The following is a 24184-nucleotide window of genomic DNA, read 5'->3' on the forward strand; positions in this document are numbered from 1 at the left end:
ATCTGTTTTGGGGTCATCCCTCTCTTTCTGAGGTTAGTCCCAGACCAGTCCTTCTGTGTGGTTGCTCTGGTCAGCTTCTCACCTTGGCTTTCCCCGCCTCCTTCCCAGAATCCTTAGCAACAGACAGACAGTCTGAGAGGGGCAGGAATGCCCCCCTACCCTTGGATTGGGCTGTCTCCTGTTTACCCAGCTGTGAGCCCAGGCCAGGGTCACAAGGAAGATCTGGGAGGCTTGTCATCCATCTGGCACCCCACAGCTCAGGTCCTATGACCCCTTCTCTCCCCTTTGAGTCCCCTCCCTCATAAAGGTGGCTTAAGGTAGGGCTTAGCCTCTTGGGAGAGGAGAGCTTGGCTCCTCTTACATCCCCTTTATTTCTCTGGACCTTCGTCTTTCCTGGAAAAGCAGAGGTGGCTGTGAGGAAAGAAGTTCCCTGGAACACAGGAGCTGGTTAGTGAGGGCAGGTGGATGGAGCATGGGGTTTGGAACCAGAAGTCCCAGCTCTGTGTGACCCTAGCAAATCACGTGCCCTCTCTGAGCATCAGCGTCCCCATCCGCTGACGGAGGGCAGTGCTCACCCTTCCCTCTCTCACCAGAGTCCTCGTGACGCTCAAGTGCAATCGTGAATGTGAAAATGCTTCGTGGAGTCAAAATGCAAATGGCTGGTGATTGGAACTATTTGATTGACATAAAGAGAAATGTCTGCTTAGATAGGGACATGAATCTACCCAGGAGCAGGAACACTGGTCAAGGAGTCAGAAAACCAGGGACTAGTGTAGGCTCTATGTGTCTCTGGGCACAAATCTTCACTTCACTTCTCTGTAGCGCTGCTTTCCTAATGTTGAACTAGGATAGTAAATTCTGTTCTCCCTACAGAATCTCATAATGACCCAGGAAGATTATTCATCGAACCAGCATTTACTGAGCACCTGCTGTGCACCAGGCCCTGGGATAGGCTGGCATGTGATTCTAGTTGCCAAAGAAAAATCATATTAGAGGAGAACATGGGACTCAGACTCCTGGAGTGTCAGATATAATTGAGTCTAGTCCCCTCATTTTGCAGATGGGGAAAAACAAAGCCTTAAAAAGGAAATCGATTTTCCTGGGATGCGAGAAATTCAGAGCACCCATTGCCACTCCTCCTGAATCCAAGGCTGACATTATTAATCAGTTGCAAGACTCTTCCCACTAAACCCGATGGTACTTCAAGATCCTTCTCTATACAACACCCCAGGCAGTTGCCAACTAATTGATTAACATTGGAGGGCAAGATGAAACTATTTGCATACCAACCCAAAATCCTAACCTTGGACTTGTCCAAGACCATCCGGCCAGAATTATCAATGATAGAACTCAGATCCAGGTTTTCTTACCCATTCTGCCTCTCCACTCATTCCTGAAACCAACTTTTATTGAGTACTCACCATGTGTCCAGCATTGTACTAGATTCAAAGATGAATATGATCTGCTTACAGGCTCACAATGAGGTGGGGAAGAAGGTCAAGGGGAAAATAATTGTGATATGGGGATAGTTAGAGATATTCATTAGTTTCTGTGGCAACTCGGAGAAGAGAGGAACCTGATTGTTCACAGACAGGGTTGGGGAGCTGGGTGGCAGTTAAGGAAGACTCCCCAAAGGAGGCAACATTGCAGTCAGCAAACGAACGACAAACGAGATCCAGTATAGGGTCCAAATACACTGGGCTTCTCTGGGGATGAACGATGTCGGTGGCCTGTGAGATAACCAGAGTTGTCATAAGAGGGACCACCAACCCTGGCGAACAGGAATTTGCAAAGATGGGACTTGGGAGGAGTGGCTTAGGGGGGTAGAAAAGGAGTTTTCTAGGCTGGCTTTCCTAGTTGGGCTGAAGCCCTATGACGTACACTGTTAAGCCCTACTGAACTCACCTGTCATACCTAGCACCCCTTCACTTGTGGCCCTCATTATCCTGCCTTTTATTTCATGTAGATCAGTCTTCCCTGGTCTAGAAGCCATGATAGGGCAGGGACTGGATCTCTTTGTTACTAGCTGGGACTTGAACCTAGCTCTGGCACAGTGCCTGCCTAGCTCCTAATAGGTACTTAGTAAATTCTGGATGGATGGGTGGGTGGATGGATGGGTGGATGGATGGATGGATGGATGGATGGATGGATGGATGAGTGGGTGGATGGATAGATGGATAGATGGATGGATGGATGGATGGATGGATGGATGGATGGATGGATGGATGGATGGACGGACAGACATGCAACCTCTTTAAGCCTATATTCTCCTCTGCAAAACAGAGGAAATGGTGCCAACCTCCCGGGGGTGTTGTAAGGATTAAATAAGATGATGTGGCTAAAGCTCCTAGAATACTGCCTGGCATTCAAAAAAACATTTATTGAAGGAATAATGATGACTGTTTAAGCACAAGTATAAAGACACTCTTGATAGATAACTCCTGACAAACGAATTTTGCATACCCTCTGCCAAGATGCTTAAAAGAGGAGGGAGCCTGGGACACAATTGTTAGAAATAAAATGCAGTGCTGACCATTAAGACAGTAAGACCTTGGTTGGGAAATCTTACAAGTCCTTAAGAATGTGGAAGAACAGAGCTAAGCACTTACTCTGAGCACTTTACACACATTAATTCATTTAACCCCCACAATGACCTTATGTGGTAGGCATTGTTATTATCCACATCTCCCCATATTGGGAAACGGAGGCACAGAGAGGTTAAGTAAGTTGCTCAAGATCATACAGCCAGGATGTGGTCTGACTTCCAAAGGCCACTCTCTTAACCACTTGAGAAGCTCACAGTCCAGTGGAGGAGATAGAACTGTACAGCTGGGTAGCAATTACCAAGGGCAGGGATTGTATCTGATGTCTTTCTGTCCCCAGCAAGGTACCTGCCATGTAGCAGGTTCTCAAATAGTGTCTATGAAATTAATGAATGAACAAACAAATGAATGAGTGAACCTGCACACCACTAAGCCTCGGAGCAGTGTGACAGGCTCTGTTAATAGTATGAGTAGACAGAGGGCAGGGGGTTAGTGCCTAAATCATCTAAGGTGACTGTGTCCTATCTAAGCAATTGTCGTGGTCTGTTTTAAAGCTCGCTTAAAGCACATGCTTTGCTGTCCATTCCTATCTGTCAATACCTGTAAATGACCTTGTCAGTTATGCCCCTGATCTTAACCAGAGCCTCCTGCTGTCATTTCAGTCCTCGTAGAGCAGGAAAGAACCGGGGTGGCAGTGAGAACCCGGTGCCAACGAGACCATGCTCAACTCAAAGCCAAAGGTGGAGATCTTGGCCCACTCCTGCCACCAACATCCAAGTGTCCTAGGCAGTCACTTCCCTTTCTGAACCTTGCTTTCCTCATTGACATGAGGGGAATAATAATAACACCCCCATCGCAGGGTGCCGTGAGGCGCATCTGTGGCCCTGCTCAGGAAACAAGAGCAAGGGGTGTGGTTGTTCTGGAAATTTGTGATTTACAGGTTGGTCTCAGGAACAGATGTGTCGGTCTTAAAGGTGGGAGCAGTAAGGAGCCCTAGGAGGTATAATGGCAGCCCGATGCCCTGTCCACCTTAAGGTCACTCCTCCCCTACCTATCACAATGCCTGATGCAATGTCCACCATTTGATGAACTCCTGGGAGGAAGTCCTCATGTCTCTGGGAGGGATCCTGTTTTAATGCACGCAGGGTACAGACTGTGTAGCGTTCGATTCCCTGGCGAAGACGAGTCCTTGGCGTCTCCCAGCATGAGCTGAATGCAGAGGGAGCAACACGTGGCTGGCGGCAGAGGGCAGACAGCAGGAGCTGGGCAAGAGCTGAGCCCTTGAGCAGAGGTCCTTAGACCAGCCTGGGGAGAACCACATGCCTGGGGTTGGGTGAGAGCCAACAGGAGGACCCCAAAAACAGAGCAGGGGGCTGCCTGGAGCAGCTTTCTTCCCTTCAACTTTTCCGCCACAGGCTCCACGCGGCTTGGCGGGGAGGCTCTGCCAGCCCCCGGGCACCCGTCCCAGCAGCCTAATTACCAGCTCTCGGTGGGCAGTCGGCTCACTGATTGAGTCCTTGGGGAGAAGGCACTGCTGAAATCGTGAAATACCTTGAAGGAAACACTATTATTCCTTCGCAGAAGCAGAACATGGCATCTTCACCTCTCACTCCTCACATGCGTGTGCGGTGTTACTATGGGCAGAAGCAGCGCTCAGGGGCCCTCATTAAATCCGACCACCTCGCTCCACCCTCACAGTCACCTACCTGTCCGTCTACCGTCATTTCTGCCTGGACCATGGCACTTGCCCGCACAGTTGACAGAGGGAACTGTTCAAATCTCAGCTGTGTCACAGCCCTGCCTGAAACCCTCCAGTGGTTTCCCATTGACTCGGAGTTGATCTGCATGTCCTTTCCGTGCCCACGAGGCCTGGCCCGGACTCTTTCCTCCTTGCTCTGCTCCTTCTCCCTCTCTCCTGCCCCTGTTCACGCCTCTCTAGCCGCTCAGGCCTCTTTGCCGTTCCTCTGGGCTTATTTATTCCCCCTGAGGAAGGACCTGTGCACGAGCTGTTCCCTCTGCCTAGAATCTTTTTTCCCATGCTCTCACTACAACCAGTTCCTTCTCGTCCTTCAAGTCTCAGCTCACATGCCACCTCCTCAGAGAAGCCCTCCCTGACCACTCCAGCTAGAGTAGCCCCCCAGCCCTCAGCCCCTTCTAGCACATCACCCTGTATTTATTTGATATCTGTTTATTACCTATCTCCATCACTTGATTATAGGCTCTACAATTAGGGAACTAGCTTGTCTTATTTACTGCTATGTCTCCAGCAGCTTAGAACAGGACCTGGCACATAGTAAGGCTTTATGTCTATTGAGTGAATGATCCCTACCAGGAGAAATGGGTAATACTAACAGCTGTTTAATGAGCCCCTGTAGGCACATAGCATTGTCCAGCTATAACCTTATTTTGTCTTCACAGTATAAACCCCTACAAGGGAGTGTCCCCATTTTACAGCTGAGGGAACTGAGGCCCCAGGAGTTCAAGCAACTGTCCCAAGGTCATGCAAAGAGCAGAGAACCAGGCCTGCTCTTACCTCTGTGTTATTAAAACAGGTGTTATCATCCTTGTTTTATAGGCAAGAGAATGGAGACTCAAAGAGGTGTGTTCATGGGTCTACAGGCCTCAGCCAGGAAGAGCTGGGCTAGGATTTGAACCCAGAGTGCTGCTTTTTCTATAGGGACAGGCTAGCAGGAAGCCCAGACAGCTGGGAGGCTGGCCTAGCCAGGCAGCTGTCTGAAGTGCAAGGGGTTTTAGGGGTGGGCAGGAGGCTGTCCAGCTTGCCAGCACGGTCCAGGGCACAGAAAGAGACCATAGTAAGAATAACATCTAACATTTACTGGGCACTTATTGCATATTTGGTGGTGTTCTAAGTGCTTCATATCCATCTTCTCAAGAATCTTAGGAGGGCAATAGCATTATTATCCCCATTTTGCCGATGGCAAAATTAAGGCACAGAGAGGTTATGTGATTGACTCGAGATCACCCAGCTAGGAAGTGGCGGAGCTGGGATAAGCCCAAGCACTAACCACTGCACCGTACAGGGCCGGGAGTTCACCAAGATGCTCTCGTGAGAAGAAGGGAGGTGACAGAGCTGAGTGACGCCCTCACCCAGCCTGGAGCCCCACCCCTTGCATGATGAACAAGCAGCGAATGACAGAAAGCACATGGCTTCCATCTCAAATCCCTGCTCTGCCACTCACTGAATTGGTGATGTTGGGCAAGTGACTTACCTCTCGGTGCCTGTATCCCCTGTAAATGAGGATAATTATAGTATAATTTGAGATTATAGGAATTAATCCACATAAGGCACTTAAAACAGTGCCTAGCCCAGAGTAAGCTCTAAGTGTGAGCTGTTATTTATCGGAAGATCACAAATGTTAAAATATTGGTTCTGGCCTCTCTTGTAACCAGGGAGACTCTCTCAAACAGGGTTGCGATGAGGTCGGAGAAAGTAAGCTAGGAAGCTGTGCTCTCAGGCCCTCACTTGGTGACAGTGTGGGCTTTCTCTGCAGTCGGCCCTTCACCAGAAGTCGCCTCCCCACTCTTCATCTTCAGTTTTCTCAAGGATTAGAGTCCTTCCTTGTGGGTGCTAGAGCTAAGTGCTTGTCAAGTTTATGAGCTTTCAGAGCCACTTTTAGTGACAGCCAGGCCTCCCCATTTTTAGAAGGACTGAGATAAGAGAAGAGTTTATGAGATTAGAGGTTTGTCATCATCCTCTGCTTTGATGTCTGTCTCTCTCTCTGTGTTTCCTTCTCTTTTATAAAACCAAAACACAAGCTGGGAACAGCAGCCCAGGCCCCATAAACACACTGTTCAAATAAAGAAGACATTTAGGGGCACGTTGAAGTGCCATTTAAAGGTGACAGCTCTGAAATGACCGTGTCTGGGAAATTTGTCATCAAGTATCCCGGCTGTTGGCCAAAGATTCCTCGTTCTGCAAATCTTGCTGTTGGCTCAGAATTTTCAACTTTTGACCCTTTAAAATTGAGAAGGTGTGGGATTTTTATAAGATTTTTGGATAGGGGTGTTTTTAAAGTAACTTTTTAAGAAGTCACCTCTCCCTGGGAACGTTTCAGATCAATTAGATTCAAAGGAGCCCTGCAGAGGAGCCGAGGCCCCCCAGGTCTCTGCTCTGCCATTCTTGGGACTTTATGACCCAAGAATGTTCCAGTCCAGGGACTGAGCAGGCTTCTTCCTGATTCTCTGTGGGTTTACAAACTGTCATGCCCTCAGCAGAACTACCTGATCTGCAGGAAGCAGGCAGGAGGCATCGACAGACCCATTGTCCAATGTCAGGCAGAAGGCTCATTACTGTCCACCCTGCCTGCCTGTCCAGCCTCATGTCCTGCACCCCCGCACTCACAGACTCGGGGCTCCAGCTTCAGGTCCTCAGTTTCACTGTGTGGTTTCACATCTCCACACCGTTGTCCCGGCTGCTCACTCCGCCCAGCATGCGACTCCTTTCGTTCTTGTGCCTTCTCCTCTTTCTTTCGAGACAACTCAAGTGCTATCACCTCTGCAGAACAACAAAGTGAAAGCCTCCTCTTTGGGCTCCCAGGCCCAGCGCCTCCTCCCCGCATGCATCCCCTAGCGCTGGTCACACTGTTTGGAATCTCCCTGTTTGCTCGGGCAGCTTCTCTACCAGGCTGGGAGCCCCTTGAGCTTTGGGTCCCTAGGCCCAGCCCAGGCACCAACCTGGAAGAGATAAGGCCACAGAATACTTAATACCCACCTTTGGTCTCAGGTGTAGTGCTCCATTGCTCCCCTCCTAGCTCTGATACGGGCTGTGGGTGGGTAACTTATTTTCTCAAAACCTTAACTGTCTCTTCTGTAAATGGGACTATCAATAGTACCCCCCTTGAAAGATTACTGTAAGAATTGTTGATAAAAACTAACACACTCTATGGTATTAACTCTAAATTTTCACTATCAGATGAGTCCTGTCGATAGACCCATTTTCCAGATGAGGAAACCGAGGCACTAAGAGCCATTAGGTAACTTTCCCAAGGTTAGTGGCAGAGCCAGGGTTCAAGACTAGATGGACCCTGACTCCAGAGCCCGTGCCCCTATCCATTGTGATGCATGGCCCCCCGATAACTTACGTGAATCCCTCAACCTGGCACACGGTAGTTGCACAGTAGATGGTGGCTCTTGTGGTTAATAGCTCAGTTCATTTTTAATGGTAGAAGAGATGGTACTGGTCACACACAGGACAAAAGGCTCAAGAACTGGAGGAGGCAGATATCTGGGGAAAACAAAGAGAGGAGACAGGCAAAGAGTTGAAGCTGGGGAGTGGGCCGGCCAAGCCCAGAGGAGAGGGGCTGCTGGGAGACAAGGGCTGAGGGCACGGAGCTACGAAGCCATTTGAGCACTAGCAAAGGACCACAACTGGCTTCCCTGCTCTTAGAGAATAAAACCCCAAACTCCATCACCGAGCACACAAGTCCACTGTGATCCTTTCTTTAGCTGTGTCCTACCTTTTCCCCCACACATCCTATGCTCCAGCCACCCTATCCTGCCTTTCACTCCTCCTTCGCACACACTGTTCGTCTGCCTGAAACATCCTGCATCTCTTCTGGCCCTGACAGACTCCTACTCATCCCTTAATACCCAGTTCAAATGGCCCCTCCCCTGGAAAGCCTTCTTTGATACCACTATCTGAGCATATTCTCTCTCCCCTTCTAGCAGTGGGCATCAAGGCCAAGGACTGTGTCTTAATCCTCTCTGTGCCTAGTGCCCAACACAGAGCTGGGCACAAAGTCGTTACTTAGAAAAGCCTTGTTGGGCTTTTTCTATTGAGTAAGTCTGGCCTCAAATTCAGGGCAGGCCCTAGAAAGACCATCCACATGATCTCAAATCCCCAGTGTACAGGAGAGCTAAAACATGGAGGCAGAGCTGAGCAAGATTTAGGAGAAAACTCATACTTTTCAGGGATCCAGACAAGACAATGCTCCGGGGCAAGTGGGGCTCCAGAAAATGCCTAGAAAATGCTGCCCGGGAGAGTCTGTACCTAAGACCCCGCTCTAAGCATCTTCAGCACCACCCATAGATGGCTGCAGATGGAAAACAAGCTGGAGGCCCAAGATGTCCTGTCCACTATCACTCATTAGACCTCCTTTAAACGTGGAGCTCAGAAGTAACCTTGCCTGAGCAGCAGGGAGGATGCTGGGCTGTCATTCTACTTCTACTCTGACAGTCTAAGACCACATTGGCTTTTTCAGCAGCTTTTGGCTTGTGGTCAACTCAAACCCCCAGATCTTTTTCACTGGGATGGCTGCCAAAGCCACATCTTGTGCATTTGATTTATGGCTTGGGTTAGCTGAGGCCTACGCCTGCTCCCCAGAAGCCAACAGTAGGAGGGCAATGGTTTCTGTACCCCTAGAAGGGAGAGTGATCGCAGGCCCCCCCAAGCCTCAGTGTGAATGTGGGCAAGCTCCCCCCTCTCTCTGTTTGTGTTTCCTAATCCCTTTTCCTTGAGGCACCAAATGCCGGGAACTCCTGAGTGGGATTTTCATTAGCATTCAAGTCACAGGCTACCAGAGCTCAAGCAGACCAACCTTGCAGGTTGCTGGGGGAGGCAGTGGTTCAGGAAAGCACCCAGAAGGGCAAGGAGAGACAGGCAAGTATCGGAGGTCCAGGCTCCTGAGTTGGGTGTCCGCGCGCCCCGGGGAAGGCATGTCATTGCTCCGAGTCTCAGGTTCTCATCTGCAGAATAGAGATGACACATCCCAACCTTGTTAGGACAAAGGTGGGCGTAGTAGTATCTATCCTGGGTCACAGACAGCTAAAGCCAGGCAAATGGGCATCAGGTTCCTGGTAATGACCCCACTACACTGAGGAGGAACTGAGGCAATGAGCTTGTACCACCTTTGCAAATATTGCTCCCACTCGGCCATTCTTCTCCCCAAGGACTGACTTTTCAATGCCATCCTTCAGAAAGGCCTTTCCTGATCACACTCCCTAAAGGAACCGTTGTGTCCTGCCTCAGCCCATGCCTGTCTCCTTCATGGCCATCACAAATTGTGTTTGTCCATTGCTTCTTTCCCTCTGTCCCTCTCACTAGACCCTCAGCTCCATGAGGCAGAGACTACATCTTCCTCATTCGCTGTTATGCGCCCCGCTCCCCAAACTCAGCACATAGTTGAGACTTGACAGTGTGTTCAGAATGACCTTTAGGGACTTTGAAACATTCCTTCAGACTTGGCTACAAATTCTAATTGTGTTAGGTGAGCTAGGGATCCATAGAGAAGCAAAAAGAGAATTGTATTTATTTCCATCTGCCACAAAAAAGGCCACTTCCTCACCCTGGCCCTCCGTGTCCCCAGCTATAAAATAAGGTGTAAAGTGAGAGAATGAACAATTCTTTTCTTTAAAGTCGATCTAGCTCTAAAAGACTCTAAGCACAGGAAGGGGGAGAAAATTGTATTGAATTGTATTGCCTGTTGGGTTGAAAAAAACAACTTCTGCCAGGAAATCTCTCTTACTCTGTCACTTTCTCCACTGGCCTGGAAAAAACTGCCCTGCGCAGGCCTGGGCCTGTGGAACGCACCCTGAAAAAGTCTCAGGCCGCCTCTTGCCCTGGGCTCGGGCAAAGGGGCCCCTGAAAGGTGTGTGGCAGCTGCTTCCCCGGGGGGTCCAGGGGTTTGTTGCCTTAACCGAGCTCACGGGCAGGTAAAAAATTCCAGACATGTTCTCTGCTGACAGCTAATTGTGTCCTTTATTAATGACCATGGCTTTCTTGGGGCAGGTGGGAGGAGGGAGGAGGCCAGTCTCAGCCCAGGGGGCTCCTTCAGGTGGAGCTGATGATCACATTTCTGGATCCCATAGAAGGGGAAGTACAACATGAGGTGACCCCGAAAATGTACTCCCCAGCTGGAGAGGAGAGGGGGCTTTCCCGGGCTCCCCAAGCCTCAGCAGGGGCAGCTGACGCCAACAAAATGAGGCAGGGATTTGGGAATCTGGTGGCCCAGGTTCTGGGTCCTAAATTAGCCTCTCAGAACATAGCCACCGAAGTACAGTGGATGGCCTGCAGGGGGGACTCAGGGGAGGGCTATGGCCCGTGGACAGCTCAGGAGATGCTCCCTAGCTCCATCCAGTCATCGCCCCCCTCACAGCCCAGGGACTGAGCCCTCCAGGCCCTTCCTCAATGACCCACTATACCACCTGTCAATACAGCAGCCAGATGTGTCGGGGACTTGGCCCGGCCCTGCCAGATGTGTCAAGCTTTCCCAGCACATCCGGCTTCCCCTCGGGCACATTGTGATTATTATTTAACACTTGCTTTTCCAGCATCTGTGAGGCCCAAGGATTACAGGCTGGAAGGCTCTGGTGTGTCGATCCAGTTTAAGGTCTTGGGGCCTGGAGCCCACAGCTCGTCAAAGGGCCTGTTTCTCAAGGATCCAGTGAGGACCTTTACAAGCCCTGTTGCAGTGATAGCCTCAAGCCGGAGGGAGGACTTTCGTGGCACTCCATTCCCCATTTTCTCACTAGGATCCCATGTTAGCCTGGGGAGGAAGGTAGGGTGTACAGCATTAACCTCAATTATAGATGAAAGATGTGAGGCTCAGAGAGGGACATAGTGAAGAGGCAGCTGAACTAGAACTTGAACCAAGCAGAGGTGAGCGGAGGGAGGGGCTGGTGATATGCAAAGACCCTGAGGCTAGAGGAGGCCTGATGGGCTCCAGGACATCCAGGAGGCCAGTGTGGCTGAAATGGAGTAGACAAAAGGGAAGGTCGTAGAAAGTAAGTTCAGAGAGGTAAAGAAGATACAGTTACATCCAAAAGAATAGAATACTTAAAGATCGGTTTAACTAGAGAGGTAAAGCAGGCTTTGTAGGCTATTAGCTTTTACTCCAAGTGAGGTGGGAACAAACTATTGAAGGGCTTTGACAGGAGCAGCACACAGCTGATTCCTGTTCTGCAGGATCCCTCTGGCTGATATGTTGAGAGCAGACTGCAGCCAGAGGAAAGTGGGGAGGTGGGCGGGCTAGGGTGAAAGCCAGGAAACCAGTCGAAAGGTTCCTGCAGTGATCTGACAGCTACCATTCCTCTGCCCCTTTATTTCCCTTTCAATCTGGGCATTGAGACTCCTGGGCTGCAGCCCCAGCTCCATCAGCCACTAACTTGCTGTGTGACCTTAGGAAAGTCACCGTGTCTGGGTCATGTAGTCTATAGTCATAAAATGAGTAGCTTGAATCGGAAGGTCACGAACGTTCTCCTGACTTCCAGTGACCCATACCCCACCTGCCTCCAGCTGCCTCTCCCGCCTCTCTCAGCCTCGAACTTCATGCTTCAGTGACTCTGAACTATTTGTAGCTCCCCATGTACACACCATGCCGTCCCCCACCTCCGTGCCTTAGCGTGGGCTGTCCCCTCTGCCTGCAACGCCCTCTCCCATCAGCCACCCCACACATGGAGAGCCTGTGTTCTTCAGTAGGTCTCAAGTATTTCCTACTCCCAGGGTCACGGCGAGGGTGCGGTGAGATTGTAAAGCACCCCCTTCCTCAGCACTCCAGGGCACTTTGACAAGCCCGACTGGTCTTTAAGAGACAACAGAATGAAGTGGACATGAACTCTGAGCTGGCTTCAAATCCCAGCCACATCTCTGGAGTTGCCTGATGTTTTTGAGCCTGCGTGTCCTCATCTATAAAATAGAGATAATTGTATTTCCTTCTCCCAGTTTCTAGGTGAGGATGAAGTAAGATTACAAAGCATCTAACCCAGTGCCCGGCTCATGGTAACTGCCTGGGGTCTGTGAGGCCAGATTCTAACTGCAGAGAAAGGGCCATTGAATGAACACAGAGGGTCGCCCCAGACAATGTGGCCTCAGATCCTTGGAATGGGCCTGCCCAGGACAGCCTCCCTGCAGCCCCATGGCCCAAGGGGATTCCTGTCCACCCCTCCTGTCACCAGCCCCTCTCTCCGCTCACCTCCTCCATCAAGACCTGGTCAAAGCTCCTGCTGCAGCCACACAGCACTTGGAAATGTCCTTAATTGCTTCACCAGAGTGGGGAGTCACCCTGCAGGCAGATAATTAAAAAGTTCAGAGCTTGATTAATTGGGAGGAAATTGGAGGAATGGGGCTGCCTGCTGGGCGGGCGGGAGCTCTCAGCCCCTATTATGTGGGGATGGCATGAAGGGAGGCAGGCCAGAGGCGGGACTGGGGGTCTAACAGAGAATCCTAGGGCCGGAAAGGTCTGGCATGAAACACCCTCACCCGCCTTTGCAGGTTGTGGGGTTCAGGGTCTGGCTCCTCCAGGAGACTGCGCCCTCCACACCCCCACCCCACACACAGACACACAGATACAACTGGGGAGAGGTGACGAGACACAGTGGTCATGACAGTTCTGCTTACTCTAGCCTTAGGGCCGAGAGCTACAGGCCTTCTCCGTGCCAGGCTCTGTGCCAGGCAGTGAACAGGGCAGGCGTAGTAGCTGCCCTCATGGAGCTCACAGTTGGGCAGGTGGGAAGGCGGGAGGTAGAAAGACATGTTAACAAAATGCCAAGAAGGATGAAGGTAGGATGCCGTGAGAGCCCATTCCTGGGGGCACAAGGAGGAACTCTTGGGGCTCTGACATGGTCTGGGGAGTTCCAGAGGCCTAGAACAAAATTTCCAGTGCACACACGAGCTGAGTGACCTTAAGCACAAGATTCAACGTTTCTGAGCCTCAGTCAGTCACAAACACTTGTCCATCACCTGTCAGCTGAACACTGCGGCTGAGAGGTGCCGGACATGGTGGGTACCTGCTGTCACCAGGCTCCCAGCCTGGTGCAAGAGGCCAACAATTGCAACCAGATAATCTCGCAGTGGCAGAGGTGAAGTGCCGGTACTTTAGGAGCGCAGGAGAGAGGCCCCAAACTCAGCCTGGGAGGTGCGGGTTGGGGTGGATCCTAGGAGAAGGACCAAAAGGTGATTTGCCCTGGAGCTGAGATTTTAATGATAAAAAGGAGTTAGCCAGGCTGGAGCTGGGAAGTGTATATCAGGCGGAGGGAATGGCCTGAGCAAAGGCCCAGAGGTGAGACGGGGCACAGCTTGTCGGGGAGCTGGCAGCTGCCTATGTGGTAGATCATGGAGGAGAAGCTCAAGCAGGCTGGACTCACCACAGGCACGAGAGCCACTGAAGGGTCTTGAGCAGAGGAAGGCTTGGCAGATGGCCAGTGTGGAGGCTGGCCTGGGGAGGCCCTGAGTTCCTCACGCAGGCAAAGAGGAGACGTGTTAACACAGTTGCTGCCACCGACTTCTGTAGTCCTGCCAGCTGCCGCAGGGATCCACAGAGCCCGGGTCCCGGCAGGGCCAGGCTGGGGGAACCTGGGCATGTGGGGGCGGGGGTGGGAGTGGAGCGGGATGACTGACCTCCCCTGGGTGGTCCCAGTAGGAGACCCTGAGGCACTCCTGGACTTAACCAGGCCAGGCAGGGCCCCCCTTCTCAGGGATGAGAGAGGGGAGGGAAGGGCACGGAAGGGTACCGTCGTCATGCTGGAACACTGAGGGCCTTGGAGGCAGATGTGAGAAAGAACATGGACCATGGGGCACAGGCTCCTCTCCTAAGTCCCTGAGTGACTTTGGATGAGGCACTTCCTTTCTGTGAGCCTCGGTTTCCTCATCTCTAAAATGGGGTGCACCTCCTACTGCACAGGGTGACAGTGATGACTGAATGAGAGTATAGGCTAGAGAAGCACCTGGCCCAGCACAGGACGGACACATAGTAGCCACAGGAAGAGGAAACTCCTCCTTCTATCTCAGGAGCTTGCCACCTGCTTCCAGAGTAGCTTTGCCTGTGGCACAGAGGATCGGGCACCCTGCCCAGCCCAATGCAGGGAGACTGACTCCACTGGCTCAACCAAAGCAGCAAAAGCAAGAAGCCTGCAAAATGCAAAAGGTATTTTGCATGAGGGAGACCCCCAAACCCCGCCCACTTAGCCACAAGAACAACACAAGCTCAGCCCTGACATACACACAGCACGAACCCCAGAAAATAAGCAAATCAGTTTTTCACAGTTCAAGGAGAACATAGAGCCCGGGGTTGGGTGCCTGAATCTCTCCAGGAAGCCGTAGGGATGGTCCCAGCCGAGCCCCAAGTGAGCTCACAGAGTTTGCAAGGCGAGTAAGAGGCTGTAGGGGCAGCCGAGCCCAGGCCTTCCCGCTCTGGGCCCAGGACTCTTCCCTCTGTCCGGTCAAATTCCTCTCTCCGACCTAAATTCAAAACTTCTTGGAGATCCCAAAGCACGAAAGTGAACCTTCTACCCTTCAAACCCGGCTCTGCCAAGCCCAGAACCCACTCTCTGGCCCCTCTGCCCACAGCGGCCCACGCTCAGGCCTGGTTAAAAGAAAGCGTTCCAGCCCCCTCTTACAGGCAGAGCCTGGATCTTTTGTCTCGGTGTCCCAGTGCCTGGCACAACGGGAGCTTAATAAATGTCTATTAAATGAATTCATTACTCACCATCTCCTCAACTGGACCTGCAGTCCTCAGGGCAGGGACTGTGTCTTCGCCTCGGTATCCCCAGGGCTTAGCACATAGTACGTCATGGGCCAAGAATGAATGACAACAAAGGCAAACATGTATAGCACTTAATGTGAACCAGGCAGGCACTGTTGCAAGTGCTTTCTCTATATTACCTCATGTAATCTTCCCAACAAAAGTCAGGTTAGTGTTATCATTCTCTCCATATACAGACAAGGAAACTGAGGCACAAAGTTAGGTGACTTGCCCATGGTCACACTGTTAGCAAGAGCCAGGCCTGGCATTCAGTCTTGGCAGTTGGCTCCACAGTCCATGCCCAGGTTCATTGTCATCAGACCTCCTGCTCAGGTTCTCAGGAGCCAGAACTAAACTGTGGTGAGCCTGCCTTTGCCCAGAACCACAGACAGAGCCCTCTGCTCTAAGGGACCCCCAGAAGGCAGAGACGGTCCTTCCCTGCCCTCAAAGCCTGGCACACAGGGCTGGCCCAAGCACTTGACTCCAGTGTGGCGACAGTTGTTTTGAGGAGTAAACTGGAGTCTCTGGGAGGAGAGCGGGGGAGCAGAGCAGCAGGCCAACCAGGGAGGCTTTGAGGATCACCCCGTGCCAATTAGCGGCCCCGCCATGCCAGGCCCAGATGGAGCCCTGCCTCGGCCTAACTCAGGGCTCACTCGGTCAATTATCACCTATCCCTGGAGCCCAGGGGCCAGGCGGGGAGAAAATCTGTTTCTCTGTAATCCTCCTCGCCCTCCCCGGCCAGCTGCCATCCCCGCCTTTGGTTGCCTGGCCAAGGGCTCTGGGCATCTGCAGAAGGCGGATGCTAGTCGGCTGCTTTGGCCCCAAGACCTGTGTGGGGGGCCCAGGCTTTGTCTCTCCCTTGCTGAGTGACCCCCATCAAGGCCAGTCTCCTCAGGAGGCCTGACGATATCATCTCCAGTCCTGACATTCAGCCATTCGATAATTTCTGCATCCAGCAGTACCTGGGCACAAGGCCTTTGGAACCACAGAGACTTGGAGTCAAAAACTTCAGTTCTACCATTTAGAAGCCATGTGACCTTGGCGCGGGCACTTGACCCGCTCTGAGCCTGTTTCCTCATCTGTAAAATGGGGGGGATGGTAGTACCTACTTCAATGAGTGGTCATGTTGTTTTAGCATAAGAATCCATGTAAATCACTTGCACTGGACCCAACACCCAGAAAGCACATGATGATAAACGGGAATTATTATTCTTTTTTACATGCTGGATGAGTAATCACAGCTAACATTTACATAGCACTTGCTGTGTGTTCTAAGTACTTTGTGTATATGAACCTATCAAACCCACAGCACCTGCACTCAAGTTGCTCACTGTCCAGTTGGGGAGACAGACCTACCTTTATTCAGAAAACTGAATGAACTGAGCACCTACTATGTGCCACACCCTGTATTAAGTGCTGGGGATGTAGAGATTAAAGACCCAGCCCCTAGCCCAACCAGGATTCACCAACCAGTGAGCAGAACACAGAGAAGTCACATATGGGTTATGAGTTAGGTCCAGTGGTGGTTTGGAGCTGGTTTGTGCCAGTTTGTTTTCCAAGAGCCAACTATGGGCAGTTTTTCCCAACTCAGTGTTCAGTTATCTCAAATTCATAGCTGGAAATTTGCCCTGGTGGGAGCATTTACACCACAGAAATCGGCAAACACAACAAATCAGAGCTCCCCAACCCCTCGTCAGCCATTTGCCAGCACACCACTGCCTGTGGGACATGTGTCTGGTGTGCTACAGTGGAGGTCTGAATTGTCTGCTATAAAGAGTGGAGGGCAGGTCTCCCAGAGGCGCACATGTCACATTCACCAACCCCAGGGGACAGGATGCTAGGGGAGACGGTTCATTCAGGCAGAGGGACCAATGTGTGTAGAGCCAGGGCATCTAGGGAACTGCAGACAGATGGGGCTGGGATGCAGGGCTTCCAGTTTGAAAATCAGGATGAGTAGGTCACCCCAATGGACAGGCCCCTGGGAAGTCCCATGGGGAGAACAAACAAGAAGTGGAAGAGGATCTGAGCATCCAAGTAGCCTGATGAAATTGAGATGATAATGGTGGTACCAAACCTGGCATTTTCTCGGCCACATATTTTCTCACCCACCTTCTCATCTGATTCTCATAACATTCTGTAAGGGGCAAATATATATCGAGTACCTACTATGTTCCCACCACTCTGCCAGGAGCTAGAGCACCAATGACCCCAAACAAACCTGGCTCCCCTTCCCTTCTCCAGCTCTTTCCAGGGCAGGGAAAAGACAGACAGCACACGAGTTTATAAACTGTTTCTAATATACAGTTGACCCTTGAACAACACGGGGTTTAGAGGCACTGACACGCCCCTGCCTCCCTGCCCTCACCCCTCACCCCAGTGTAGTCGGAAATCTGCATTTAACTTTAGATTCTACAGTCGGCCCTTGGCATACACAGCTTTAACCAACCTTGGATGGAACAGTATTGATCCACGCGTCCCTGCTAGGTACCCAGCATCGTATTGGAAAGTAACAGTTCAGCCAGGTATTTACAGATTCATAAGTAAGTAATTAAAGTAGGGACCTCGACCCTGCATGAGGTCTTAAGGAAGACCTCCTGGAAGAGGTGACACTTGGGCTGAGTCTTAAAGGGGTGTAGGAGCTCACCTGATGACAAAGAGAAGGCATTCCGGGTCATGAGGACAGGATGGACAAAGGCCAGAGGTACAGAGGGGGACCTGGGAATGGGCGCCGTATGCAGTTGACCATGTGGACCATCAGGCACCAGGCTTGGGGTAGTGGGCACTGAGAGACGGGCACATGCCAGCCCCAGGGGCCCTGAGGAGTGTGGGAAGCTGTTATGGATTTTTTTAAAACAGCAGTTGTATTGCGATATAATTTACATACCATACAATTCATCTGTGTAAACTGTACAATTCAGCGATTTTTAGTATAATCACGGAACTGTGCAACCATTACCACAACCAATTTTAGAACGTTTTCATCACCTCAAAAAGAAACCCATTAGCGTCACTTCCCATTCTCTGCTCTCCCTGGCCACTGACAACTACTAACCTACTTTCTGTCTCTATTCTGGACATTTTCATATAAATGGAAGCATACACTATGTGGCTTTTTGCGACCAGCTTTTTTCACTAAGCACAGTGTTTTCAAGGTTCATCCATATTGTAGTATGTATCCGTCTTTAATTCTTTTTTACGGCCCAATAATATTCCATTGTATGCCATTGTGGATTTTCAAGTGGCACAGAGAAGTTTGCACTTTGGAAAGCTGGCTCTGGGGAGTGGGCAGGACTGCAGGTGGCTAGGAGAGGCTAAGAAGTGGGTGGGAGGAGCTCTCTGGATGCCCACAGGGGTGGGAGGGCAGCAAAGAAAGCCAGGACAGAGCACTGCTAAGGAGGGAAGACCTGGTAATCGAGTGGCTGCAGGAGGTGAGTGGAGTGGGGAGGCATGACAGACAGATACAGAAACCACAGAATGCCCAGTAGGAAGGCTGAGGGGCGGCCAGGCAGCACACCTAATGAGGGAAGGCTTCTGGAGGAGGCAGCCTGGGGAGCGTGAGAGGGAGCCAGGGCACGGCAATGGGAGAGGACAGCCGAGAAGGTGGTCCAGATGGAGGGGCTGGCACAGTGTGGAGGGGAAAGTGGGCAGCCACCCACCAGCCAGGCCCAGGGTATCGCCAGCAGATGGAAGAGGCATGCTAGGTTGGGCAGGCTCTCACCCAAGGGGGAGCCAGGAGGATCCTGGTCTTAGAGCCAAAACTCTCTGGCATCTATCAGGATGGCCCCAGACCCTCACAGGAGCCCTGTGCCCCATTCCACAGCAAAGGAAACTGAGGCTCAGAGAGGTCAACTGCTCAGCTAGAACCAGGGCTGCAGCCTGCGTCTTGACTGGACAGTGCCAAGGCAATGGGGCTGCCCTTTCATCCAGCCAGCAGGGAAAAAAGGAAGGCGAGAGGGAGGACAGGAGGACTCAGGGACCCCAGAGCCAGCATGGCAAAGCGGAGAGAGCCCTGGATAGGTGCCTAGAGCAGAGTCTGCCAATCCCTGCTCAGTATTCATGGGCCATTGATACAAAGCAAATAGCTGAAAGGCGGTGTAGTGTAGTGGCTGGGGAAGTGGCCTCTGTGCTTTTCTTACCTCATCTGAAAATGGGGGTGATAACATCACCTCTGTCATAGGGTTGGGTGAGGCTTTGGATGAGTTACTGCATGTTAAGTCCTAAGTATTCAATAAATGTCAGCCATTCTCTGTTTATTCTAGAGCACTGTCTCCCCATCTGTACAATGGAGGCCCTAGTAACTCTCCAGAGGCACTCATTGCCATCCTCACTGGTGCCACTCTCCAGCCCGGTTAGTTGGGTCAATGTCCTATCTTCCCCCTCACCTGGCAGCTCCTCAAGGACTAAGCTGGAGCTGTTTCTCCTCCAAGATCTTCACAGTGCCTGGTCAGGGTGGTTGTTGATTAGGACGTTTGCCACTTTCTAGAAGCTCTTTCCAGAGGCGGCAAAGTAGGGCCCCAGGGGTAGGGACAATATTTTCTAGCATCCCAGGTGTATATGTCCTTGGCTTCTTTACTGAGCACTTACTTTATCCAGCAAGCCCTGAGATTATAATTGCAACCCCCCCACCCCAAAACCTGGGCCATCCCTGCTCACTGATTGCAATCCTCACAGCTACATTATGGGGTAGGTGCTCTTACCAATAAGAAAACTCAGAGAGGTTGAGCTACTTGTCTGTGGTCACCCAGCAAATTGGTATTTGAACCAAATAGTTTAATAATGCCAGGAATTGTCCTAGGTATTTTTGCCTAAATTAACCAACATCATCCTCACCAGACTCTAGGAGGTAGATACTATTGTCCCCATTCTGCACATGAGGAAACAACTTAAGCGACTTGCCCGAGGTCACACTGTTGGCACAGATGGGGCTGGGATTGGCCAGGCAGCCTGCATGCTAACCTCTATTCTTCGCTGCCTTTCTACTTGCATGATCTCCAAAGCCCGAGCTCCTTCCACTTAAGTAGGCAGCTTCAAGAAGTATTTATGGAACATCCACTGAGTGCCAGGTTCTGTGCTAGACACAGGGGAAGGAGCTGTGAATCAGACATGGCTCCAATCCTGGGGAAGCCGGAAGACCCCTTGATGAATAATTATGCAGAGGAGGAAAGCACTCATGTAATGTAAGCACTAAGGAGGGCAGGGTCTCTGAGGCTAGACCTGGTTGAGGGGTTGGGGAAGGGTGATTTGCTAAGACTTGGACTTGGAAGATAGGCTTGAAGACGGGCTGGACAAACAATGTGGGCAATTTATGTGAGCCATTTCTATGTGAGGAAAGCGAAGCTCAGAAAGTCGGCGTTGCTTGCCAAAGGTCACACAGTACTCCAGCTAGCATGGAATGTGATCCAGGTAAGAGCACCCAGCCTGTGGACAGTTTGGTCACATTTCATCCCAAAGAGGAACTTGCCCCTTGCGAAGCTCTTCCCTGTCCATCTTCCCACTTATGCCTTGCATGATCCCCCACCCACCCTCAAGGCACCAGAGCAGAGCTGGGATTATGAACCCCAGAAAATGGAAGAAGCAAGAGGCCAAGAAAGGGATAGGGCCTGCAGCCCAGGCCTCTCGATTCCTATCCCAGGGCCAGGAGGAAGGGTAGGGGGGATTGGCACTCAGGCCCACACAAGCGTGGCCACCTCTTGTGGCACCTAATCCCTGAGCTGCAGGGCCTGAACCCAAGTCCTGAGCATTCCCCAGAGCAGGGAAGAAGGCCAAAGCCCCTGGGAGATCCCGGATGGCTGAATGCCCATGAAGTATAAACACTGCCCTCCTCAGGCTGTCCCTGGTACTTCAGGCCCTCTTTATTTTAAACTGATCAAACATCTACTATTGTTAACAGCAACTATTCATTGGGCACCTCTACTGTGCAAGGCCTCAGGTCATTGCCTTTACACTTATGCTAAATGCTCACAATGCCCCTCAGAAAGGAGTCTTACAATCATCATTTTACAAATAAGGAAACTGAGTCTCAGAATGATTGAGCCACTTGTCTAGGGCCACACAACTAGTAAAAGGCCACGCTGAGACTCAAAGCCATGTCTGCTTCCAAAGCCGGCATTCTTGACTTCTCTACCATATCACCTCTCTACATGTTCTGCTATGCTGGGACTTCGATACTATAATTTAATTATCTCGATCATCTGAGACCCAGGAACCTAGTTATAAGAATCAGGCCTCAGACAGCCATTAGTGAGCAGCCATTAGAATCTTTAGACTAAGTCAGGATAGATCCTAGAAGCTGTGGCCAGCCCACCTGGAGTAGGTGAGAAGGAATTGCCAGGGACCACAGTTGAATGCACAGACAGCTTCAGAGACAAGAGACCAGGTAGCCTGGAACTTTCTTGACACAGGACTGCCACGTTGGAAACTGGAGACCCCCAAGAACTGCAGGAGATGGGGTTTCCTAGCAATGACAACGTGTGGCCCCTCCATGACATCGCACGGCCCCTCCATGAGGCTACATGGCCTTTCGCGATGCTGCGTGTCCCCTCCATGAGACTGCATGGTCCTCTCTGAATGCTCATCTGTTTTCCCCAGTGACTCTCCTTGTCTTCTTTCCCAGGTTGCCCATCTGGAACCTTCAAGGCCAACCAAGGGGATGAGGCCTGCACCCACTGTCCCATCAACAGCCGGACCACTTCGGAAGGGGCCACCAACTGCGTCTGCCGCAATGGCTACTACCGAGCAGACCTGGACCCTCTGGACATGCCCTGCACAAGTACGTCTGGGGCCCCTTGAGGTGACTGAGTTGTCACTTGCAGAAAAGCCCAGAGCGAGGGTTGGGTGGCTATCTGGCTGCAGCCAGCCTTTCCTGAGCGAGGAGCAGCCAGTTACCTGGTGGGAGGGGAAATGGAAAACTGGCTGGAAAAGGTGGCCTGGGGTAGATGTGCTACCTACGAGCAGATACCATGGAGCTGGCATCTGGCTCCTTACCCGCTTCTGCTAAGTCACATGGAGGATAAAGTCAAGGTCTTGATTTACAAAGGGACAGAGAATGAGAGGCTTGGCAGAAGAAGAACCAATACAGGTGGCGTCTGTGGCAGAAAAAGGCTGCCCAGCATACTAACCTGGCAGCGGCTGCTTGTATCACAGGCCAAGGTTCTCTAAGAAAGGTGTGACTACAAAGGCAATGATATAATCCCTGTATCAGGAATGGCATTCAGCTGCAAGTAACAGAGAGCCAACCCCAGTGGCTTAAACCATAAGAATTTATTCTCACATAATAGAAGGTCAAAGATAAGCAGTCTTGGGATAGTATGTTAAATCCATGAAGTTCTCCAGAACCTGGCTCTTTCTTTCTGCTCTGCCATCCATACATAGTACATGATTCCTATCCTTCAGGTCACTCCATAGTCCAACATTGCTGCCAAAGCTCCAGCCATCACACACATTCTAGGTACAGAAAGAAAGGGATAAAGAGATGTTCTACAGCTGTCTCCTTTTAACAAAAGGTCCTAACCAACAACTTCTGCTGTAATTAGTGGCCAACCCTTAATCACAGAAAACTGGGAAATATAGTCTTTTAGCTGGACATATCGCCACCATGAATAAAATTAGGTTCTGATATAAGAAAGAAGGCGAAATAGACATTGGGTAGGTATAATCGCCAACACAAAAAGACTGTCCCTAGTCACAAACACCAAGGAGGTCAAAGTCCAGGGAGAAAGGTTTAAACAGATGTGTAGCAGGATGAAAGTAATATTCTAGAAACATCTCTAGTGGGTGGAGAGGAGAAAGGTTTTGGAGAGGCATGGGCTGGAGCCAGGGCTGGAACGTACCCCCCATGGCCCTTTCTGACTGACACCCCTCCCCTTCCCCAGCCATCCCCTCTGCACCCCAGTCTGTGATCTCCAGCGTCAATGAGACCTCACTCATGCTGGAGTGGACCCCGCCCCGCGACTCGGGAGGCCGGGAAGATCTCGTCTACAACATCATCTGCAAGAGCTGCGGCTCCGGCCGGGGCGCCTGCACCCGCTGTGGAGACAATGTGCAGTACGCACCCCGCCAGCTGGGCCTGACCGAGCCACGCATTTACATCAGTGACCTGCTGGCCCACACCCAGTACACCTTCGAGATCCAAGCCGTGAATGGCGTCACCGACCAGAGCCCCTTCTCACCTCAGTTCGCCTCCGTGAACATCACCACCAACCAAGCAGGTAAGCACTTCAAAGGCGGGCTCCGGCGGCAGAGGCGCACCATGCTGTGCCAAATGGGCATCCTGGTGGCCCTCGTCAAAGACGCCCTGGCCTCTGTGGAGTGGTTTCCTCTTTTCAAAGGCCGTTTGTGTGATCTGACCACCTGGAAGTGTTACCTCTCCATTATAGTGGTATTTATAATAATTGCTGTCACTTGCTGAATATGTGGATTGAAGGTAAAAGTGAATCCCCTATAACAAAAAGACCCAGTGTTGGGTGGCTTGAAAAACACAGAAATGCATTTCTGTCTCATGTAGGAGGCCAGGGGTGAGCAGTCCAGGTTAGTGGGGTAGCTGTGATCCGCGTAGAGATTCAAGGACCCGTGCTCCTTCCGACTTGTTGACTCACCACTCTCCATGCACCTGGGCTACGTGGTCGAAGCAGTGTCGCAGGCATGTCTGTGCTCTAGCCTGCAAGGGGAGTGAGAGAGAGAAGGCCCAGGGAGTGATAATGATTTAAGCAAGGTAGGCAGAAGTGGCACCCATCACCTCTATGCACATTCCACTGGAAGGAACTTGGTCATGTGGCCTCACCAAGCCACAAAGGAGGCTGGGAGGTGTAATCGCTCCCAGCCTAACGTAAACCTCTATCGCAATGGAAGGTGGGGAGACAGACTTCGAAGACATCTAGCAGTCTCCACAGGTGCTTTCTTTGAACCTTCGGCCCACTCCATTCTAACTCCGGCAAAACTCTTCTCCCTAAGCTCACCTTGGATAATCCTTTCTGAGATCCCATGTCACCCTCCATCTTTGGCACTGCATTTTTTCACAGCAAAAAAAGTTACCCAGCAATGCAGCCTCACTGCTACCACCCACTGCCTCTTCAGCCCATTCCACTTAGACTTCTCTCTACCAAGAGCACTGTCCTCAGGGTCACCAGAAACCTCTATGTGCCCAAGTCCAGGAGATACTTCTCAGCC

At 51.3% G+C, this 24184-nt stretch overlaps 1 protein-coding gene across 8 annotated transcripts in view; it reads left to right on the top strand.

The window, feature by feature from the left end:
* Positions 1–24184, top strand: part of EPHB2 (EPH receptor B2) — a 157514-nt gene that overhangs the window by 87313 nt on the left and 46017 nt on the right. For all 8 annotated transcript variants that reach the window (XM_023529401.1, XM_023529402.1, XM_023529404.1 and 5 more), the window contains 2 exons: positions 21633–21788; positions 22891–23226. In XM_023529401.1, coding sequence (XP_023385169.1) covers positions 21633–21788; positions 22891–23226 — 492 coding nt within the window. The remainder of the gene's footprint in view (positions 1–21632; positions 21789–22890; positions 23227–24184) is intronic.

The sequence above is a fragment of the Pteropus vampyrus genome, unplaced genomic scaffold (genome assembly GCF_000151845.1).
Source record: "Pteropus vampyrus isolate Shadow unplaced genomic scaffold, Pvam_2.0 Scaffold36, whole genome shotgun sequence".
NCBI lineage: Eukaryota > Metazoa > Chordata > Mammalia > Chiroptera > Pteropodidae > Pteropus > Pteropus vampyrus.